The 7,596-nt window shown below is 49.1% G+C and overlaps 1 protein-coding gene across 1 annotated transcript in view; it reads right to left on the reverse strand.

Annotated features, from left to right (window-relative positions):
* Positions 1–7,596, reverse strand: part of carmil1 (capping protein regulator and myosin 1 linker 1) — a gene marked incomplete at its 5' end in the record, with an annotated part of 20,227 nt that overhangs the window by 8,383 nt on the left and 4,248 nt on the right. Inside the window, 14 exons of the mRNA XM_079287846.1 lie at positions 47–116; positions 449–553; positions 817–893; positions 1,043–1,120; positions 1,300–1,403; positions 1,489–1,575; positions 1,825–1,919; positions 2,143–2,231; positions 3,027–3,102; positions 3,249–3,322; positions 3,565–3,635; positions 3,728–3,825; positions 4,931–5,052; positions 5,476–5,535. Of these exons, the coding sequence (XP_079143972.1) occupies positions 47–116; positions 449–553; positions 817–893; positions 1,043–1,120; positions 1,300–1,403; positions 1,489–1,575; positions 1,825–1,919; positions 2,143–2,231; positions 3,027–3,102; positions 3,249–3,322; positions 3,565–3,635; positions 3,728–3,825; positions 4,931–5,052; positions 5,476–5,535 (1,206 nt within the window). The remainder of the gene's footprint in view (positions 1–46; positions 117–448; positions 554–816; positions 894–1,042; positions 1,121–1,299; positions 1,404–1,488; positions 1,576–1,824; positions 1,920–2,142; positions 2,232–3,026; positions 3,103–3,248; positions 3,323–3,564; positions 3,636–3,727; positions 3,826–4,930; positions 5,053–5,475; positions 5,536–7,596) is intronic.

A 7,596-nucleotide genomic window follows, 5' to 3' on the forward strand; every position in this document is an offset into this window, starting at 1 on the left:
ACATGCTGAACTCAAACAGAGTGCTGAGGTTCATGTCAGTTCTGACCTCGCAGCAGCTGAGATCCAGAGACACGTCGCTGAGGTTTGGGTTGCAGCCGAGTCCCAACAACAAGGCTCTGCAGACAGAAGGACCAGTGACTCATCGGCCGCTTTAACAGCAGCTTGCAGAGAGCAATGACGTCGCTTTAAGGGAAACTTTCAACTTGGACCCGAGTCCAGTACTGGTCCAGTACTGGTCCAGTACTGAGGGAGAACGCTGCAGACGGCAGCTGCATTTTGATCATTTCTCTTCACTTTGGTGGAGAAGTAAGTCAGTGTTTCCTTGTGTGACTTGAACAATGATGCAAAATGGCGACTTCTTAAAGAAGCCTTCTCTCTCAGTGAAACAGTTTCACTGAATGCTTTAAATATTTAGTTTCTAATTCACAGGTTCCAGCAGGTTTCTTACTTGAGAGCCTCCAGAGGCAGCCGGGTCCCCGACAGGCTGACTGAGCTCAGAGCCTGAGCGCTGCTGAAGAACTGCTTAAAGGACGGAGAGATCTCTTTGCACTTCCTGTGTGGATGTGAGGAGAGCCGTGTTAGAAATGACACCGCGCAGTGCGGTAATACATTTACAATTAAAAAAGAACATCTCATACTCTTAAATGTACATTTAAACGATATGTAAAAGTGGCATTTGTTGAACGTTGGGAGAAATAATCTGCTCATCAAGTCCATCTACCAGTCAGAGATAATGAAGTCAGCAATATCTCTGGAATATTGCATAATGTTAATGAGTTGACCGATAGAAGGAAGGACGCGAGTTCAATATCGGACCTGTGAGAGAAGACGGACTTGGACATGTTGAGGACGGAGAGATGCTTCAAAGATCCTCTGAGCAGAGACGCACACACCTCAGAGACACAACACAAAAGTGAACTTCAGCTCAATGACAAGCAGGCGCCAGTGAACCTCTTTCAGAATGTGGAGCCACTTTGTGCGGAATATAAACATGTACGTGTTGAACGTGTGCATCTTGCTTGTGTGCGTGAGCTGCTGCTACCTGCTCCAGAGAGCAGTCGCTGTTGGACAGGTCCAAGGTCTGCAGGCAGTTTGGATGACTCAGAAAGCTGTGCAGGTTCTGTGCAGAAACAAACATGAGAAGTCCACTGAACCACATCACTGCTGGCATTTAAAAACCCTGCAAACTCTTCAAGAACTTTAATTCTGTCCGGTGTTTTCTCAACAGCTTAAATAAACTGGGGTTGGGAGTTTGTCTTGAAGGTGGGCGTGGCAGAGGGAGGGGAGGTGGAGGCGTACCTGCAGGTCGTCGCCTCGGAGCGAGTTTCCCGACAGGTCGAGGTGTGCGAGAGCGGCGGCGACCGCCGGGTTGGCGCCGAGGGCCTGACAGAGGCTGTTCACACCTGCAAGACGTGACAAACGTGCTTTTAGTCTCCCGGAACAATAATTCAGGACAATAATGACGTATTACCGTGTCTGTGGGCTCACCTTTCGGAGACATGGAGGTCCTGGAGAGGTTCAGGTGCTTTAGGCCCATGGGAAGTTTGGCAAGTTGAGCACTCAGAGCAGAAACACCTGCAGAAAGTAACACACACACACTCATTAAAGTGATTCGACTTTAAAGAGCTGACGGGCTCCAACATGGCCACCAGAGGGCACAAGACATCATCTATGAGACTTCACAGTAAAGTTACCTTATCGTCGGTAATACTTCCCTCCAATCATGAGCTCTCATTGGTAGAGGGCGTGTGTGTGTGTGTGTGTGTGTGTGTGTGTGTGTGCGTGTGTGTGTGTGTGTGTGTGTGTGTGTGTGTGTGTGTTGACCTTTGTCCTCCAGTGAGTTGTTGCTCAGGTTGAGTGTGTGCAGCGTGGAGGCCGGGTTGTACGACAGAGCGCTGGCCAGTTTCTGAGCAAAATCACTGAAGAAGAGAAAGAAACAAAACAACACGATCATGTGATCATGTGATCACGTGATCACGCGTGTGATGCTGTCAAACTTCATAAACGCACAATCGATAAGAAAACAAACACACATTTAATTTCCTGGTCACAAACGGTTCATTTACTCGTGTTTGAGTGCGAGGGATCAGCTGACAGGAACAACTAAAAGTGGTATTGTGCACCGATCAGTTGACCTCTGACCTTTTAAGTCCAGTGTTGTCCAGCACCAGCTCCTCCAGCCGGCTGGACCGAGCCACCACTCTCAAGATCTGGTCACAAATATCAGTCGACTGCAGGAACACACACACACACACGCACACACGCACACACACAGAACACACACACACACACAGAACACACACAGAACACACAACACACACACACACACACACACGCACACACACACACACACAGAACACACACAGAACACACAACACACACACACGCCCACAACACACACACACACACACAGAACACACAACACACACAGACAGAACACACAACACACACACACACGCACACACACACGCACAACACACACACACACAGAACACACACAGAACACACAACACACACACACACGCACACACACACGCACAACACACACACACACAGAACACACACAGAACATACAACACACACACGCCCACAACACACACACACACACAGAACACACACAGAACACACACACACACACACACGCACACACACACACACACACGCACAGAACACACAACACACACATGCCCACAACACACACACACACACACACACAGAACACACACACACACACACGCACACACACACACAGAACACACAACACACACATGCCCACAACACACACACACACACACACACAGAACACACACACACACACACACAGAACACACACAGAACACACACACACGCACAACACACACACACACACACACACACCTTGAATTCCATTTGATCTCAGGTAGATCTGTTTTTGACTGACTGGAGGTCATAATTGATCATTTGTCGTCCGTTCTGTCCGTATCAAATGGTTCCTACGTCACATTCCAGGATTTAAACAGGTGCACAGCTGTTTGTGTCAATGTTACCAGTTTGTAGTCTTTGGTGGAGAGTTTAGTGAACCACTGGTTGTACTCCAGAGCGGCGATGATCGCCACCAGATCCCTGCAGGGAAGGAAAAAAAGACAAAACGAATTAAAGTGATACGAAGAATGATAAGACAATAAAACACAACACAAATCCCACATGTCTGTTTCTCATCAGCTCACCAACGAGGTGACAGTCACAGACACGCTGAGCGGTGAACGTACCTGTTCTCCAGGTGAATGAAGTCCTGCAGGTTGAGCTCTCTGGTGTCCTGAGTGAGATAGATGGTGTCCACATCCTGGAGGAGAGGAAGACGAGAGGAACAGCTTCACGGTGGTGTGTTCGGGGACATTACGAATAAATAAACTCAACAGCAGCAGAAAAGAAAAGCGATGGAAACACAAATGGAGGTAAAACGGAGACGAGGTTCAACGTGGCAGCAAGAACATCTGTCACAGAAGAAGAAAAGATGAGAAACAACAAAGAAACATGAGCAGAAGAGAACAAAGTGTATGAAGAGAAACAGTGTGGAGCACCGACCCATTGGACCTCCTCTCTGTAGGGCAGACCCAGGTAGTCACACACACACCAGTACTGATGAGAAAACCCGCCTGCAAAGAGTCGACACGACAACTTTCAGCACTTAAATGCACTTTAAACATTCGACTGGATTCGTTGCTTCACATTGTTACGGCTGATTTACCGCACGGTCCCAGATCTGCAGAGCCCTGTTCGTCCCAGACGGCCTGCAGGGACGCTGTCCTCTCCGGAGGCTTCAGACTCAGCTTCTTCATCACCTTCCTTCCTTACAGAGAGGAAGAGGAAGAGGGAGAAGGAAATAAGAAACTCTTTCTTTCACTTAAAACAACTCTCGTTGAGTCATTTATCCTCAACTTTAATCACGTTTTATTGTTTAATGTTCCTCCCTGTCCTCTCCCTGGACCCTCAGCGTGGTACCTACACAGGTGAGCTTCATCGTGGTGCCTACACAGGTGAGCCTCAGCGTGGTACCTACACAGGTGAGCTTCATCGTGGTGCCTACACAGGTGAGCCTCAGCGTGGTACCTACACAGGTGAGCTTCATCGTGGTGCCTACACAGGTGAGCTTCAGCGTGGTGCCTACACAGGTGAGCCTCAGCGTGGTACCTACACAGGTGAGCCTCAGCGTGGTACCTACACAGGTGAGCCTCAGCGTGGTACCTACACAGGTGAGCCTCAGCGTGGTACCTACACAGGTGAGCCTCAGCGTGGTGCCTACACAGGTGAGCCTCAGCGTGGTACCTACACAGGTGAGCCTCAGCGTGGTACCTACACAGGTGAGCCTCAGCGTGGTACCTACACAGGTGAGCTTCAGCGTGGTACCTACACAGGTGAGCCTCAGCGTGGTACCTACACAGGTGAGCCTCAGCGTGGTACCTACACAGGTGAGCCTCAGCGTGGTGCCTACACAGGTGAGCCTCAGCGTGGTACCTACACAGGTGAGCCTCAGCGTGGTGCCTACACAGGTGAGCCTCAGCGTGGTACCTACACAGGTGAGCCTCAGCGTGGTACCTACACAGGTGAGCCTCAGCGTGGTACCTACACAGGTGAGCCTCAGCGTGGTGCCTACACAGGTGAGCCTCAGCGTGGTACCTACACAGGTGAGCCTCAGCGTGGTACCTACACAGGTGAGCCTCAGCGTGGTGCCTACACAGGTGAGCCTCAGCGTGGTGCCTACACAGGTGACCCTCAGCGTGGTGCCTACACAGGTGAGCCTCAGCGTGGTACCTACACAGGTGAGCCTCAGCGTGGTACCTACACAGGTGAGCCTCAGCGTGGTGCCTACACAGGTGACCCTCAGCGTGGTGCCTACACAGGTGAGCCTCAGCGTGGTGCCTACACAGGTGAGCTTCAGCGTGGTACCTACACAGGTGAGCTGGCGGGGCAGATCCGCTGCAGACAGCTGCCGATGTGAGCGATCACCTCGTCCACTTCCTCCGCCGAGCCGAGCCGGAGGCTCCATGGACCGCGCTCGTACTCCAACACCAGCTGCAGGGACGGACACACACACACACACACACACACACACACACACACACACACACACACACTCTTTTTCCTGTAACATCATCCAGTGTTGAAAGACATCAGTGATGTTGGTGTGCGTGTGCATTTGTGTAACTTTTAAGCTGCGGTTTCAGGTGTGTTTGTTTGTCATAAACGTAATGCAAGTTAATCGTTGCATTGTGTCTGTCTGTGTGTGTGTGTATGTGTGTGTGTGTGTGTGTGTGTGTGTGTGTAGGTGTGTTCATCTGTGTGTGTGTGTGTGTGTGTGTGTCTGTCTATGGATGTGTACGTGTGTGTGTAGGTGTGTTCATCTGTGTGTGTGTGTGTGTGTCTGTCTGTCTGTGGATGTGTACGTGTGTGTGTAGGTGTGTTCATCTGTGTACGTGTGTGTGTGTGTGTGTGTACCTGAGTGGGCTTGTTGCTGCTGATTCCCTGGATATCCAGGTAGCTGAAGGAGTGTTCAACCTAAAAGGAGACAGATTATCAAGTTAATGTTTCAAAATCATGTTCATGGAGGAGTTTAGGAAAACGCACAAACTGAAAGTTCACAAATGGAAAGCTATGTCTCCCAAAAGGAGAACCCGCCCCCACACACACACACACACACACACACACACACACACACACACACACACACACACACACACACACACACACACACACACACACACACACACACACACACACACACACACACACACACACACACACACACACAGTGAAGACTTCTCAGGAAAACAACCCTGACGGGATTAATGCGTCTCTTCCTGAGAACTGGAGGATTTTCCCAGGAACCTTTTCTGTCGGACTCTAATCTGCCCTTAACTGGACGTAGAGAGATTATCGGTGACGTCCACTGCAGCTATGCACAACATGCTTTAAATGAAGTTAAGCTATCTCGCTGTAACATCATCGTCTTCTCTACAGACGCCTGCAGACACACGACTCAGTGGACTCTTCAAGCTGCAACTTGTTCTGGAGGAGAGATGAGAGCTGAAGAACGGTTCACTGTGTCACAACTCTTCATTCAGAAACCTGTTCTGTTCATGGATCAGAACCAGAGACTGAAATGAAGCTGAGCCTCCCAGAAACAACAGGAATGTAAAAACACAAAATACTCTGCAGAAGAAATGTCTGGAGTCAAAACCGTCTCCTTTTGAGTCCAGAGAGAAAGTAAAAATAACATGAAAAACAAAGACAGGAAGAGAGAGAGAGAGAGAGAGAGAGAGAGAGAGAGAGAGAGAGAGAGAGAGAGAGAGAGAGAGAGAGAGAGAGACAGAGACAGAGACAGAGACAGAGAGAGAGAGAGAGACAGAGAGAGACAGAGGTTATAAAAAAGAAAGTGAAAGACAGAGCAAGAGAACAAATTAATAAAAGAGTGTGAGAAATAAAAGAGTCACAATTGGGGAGCAGGATAAAGAAGTAAAAGGAGAGAAACAGAGAGAGAGAGAGAGACAGAGAGAGACAGAGACAGAGAGAGAGACAGACAGAGACAGAGAGAGAGCGAGACAGAGAGAGACAGAGAGAGAGAGCGAGACAGAGAGAGACAGAGACAGAGAGAGAGAGACAGAGAGAGAGACAGAGAGACAGAGAGAGAGAGAGCGATGGAGTAAGAGAGAGAGAGAGAGAGAGAGAGCGATGGAGTAAGAGAGAGAGAGAGAGAGAGAGAGAGACTCCCCTCTTTTCCCTGCCAGCTGTTAAATTCCTGCATTGTCTTTTTTTCTGCCTCTCTGCCTGGACCCCGAAGAACAAAGCAGCCTCTGTCTCTCTCTCTCTCTCTCTTACTCCATCGCTCTCTCTCTCTCTCTCACTCCGTTTCTCTCTCTCTCTCTCTTACTCCATCTCTCTCACTCCGTCTCTCTCTCTCTCTCTTACTCCATCTCTCTCTCCCCCTCACAAACCACTGGCCCACTCTGGAACAACAGATCAGGGGTCAGCTGGTTAGACGGAGATTTATATCTTCAGTGGTTATTTAAAGTTTGCTGCTGTTTTTGAGCTCCATAAGAGAAAGAATCCAAAGATTATCAATCATTTCTCACCGGTGTGAAGTTAGTTCATAATGCTCCAGAAACTGAAGGTTCATTTTCACAGGAGTCCCTCGACCTCTGACCTCTGGATGAGTGAATGAAACTGGGTTCTGTGGCACCAACGAGTCTCTCCTTTACGTGCATACACACGTTATGATGATCACATGCAGTTATTTCTGTTGCATGCAGTATAAATATGTTATCTTTGCCTGTTCTAAAATGTTGCATTTGAATATTTCTGCATCCTGAATCTCTAAACACGCTTTGATTTGCATGAATTGGGTTTGCGTGGACCTCAGTGTGCGACTCGTCTCGACGCCGTCTGGTGTGATTCACGTCAGTGAGGAGCCGAACACCTGAGGGCCACCGGAGAGGACCAGCGGCAGCGATTAACCGTGGATTCACTTCTGTTCATCCATCGCTTCTCAAGCTATTTATGACGCTTAAAAACAGGAAGTTCACGAGTTCAGGCTGAAGTCTGAGTTTCTGTTCACAGAAC

The sequence above is a fragment of the Melanostigma gelatinosum genome (genome assembly GCF_949748355.1).
Source record: "Melanostigma gelatinosum genome assembly, chromosome: 17".
Lineage (NCBI taxonomy): Eukaryota > Metazoa > Chordata > Actinopteri > Perciformes > Zoarcidae > Melanostigma > Melanostigma gelatinosum.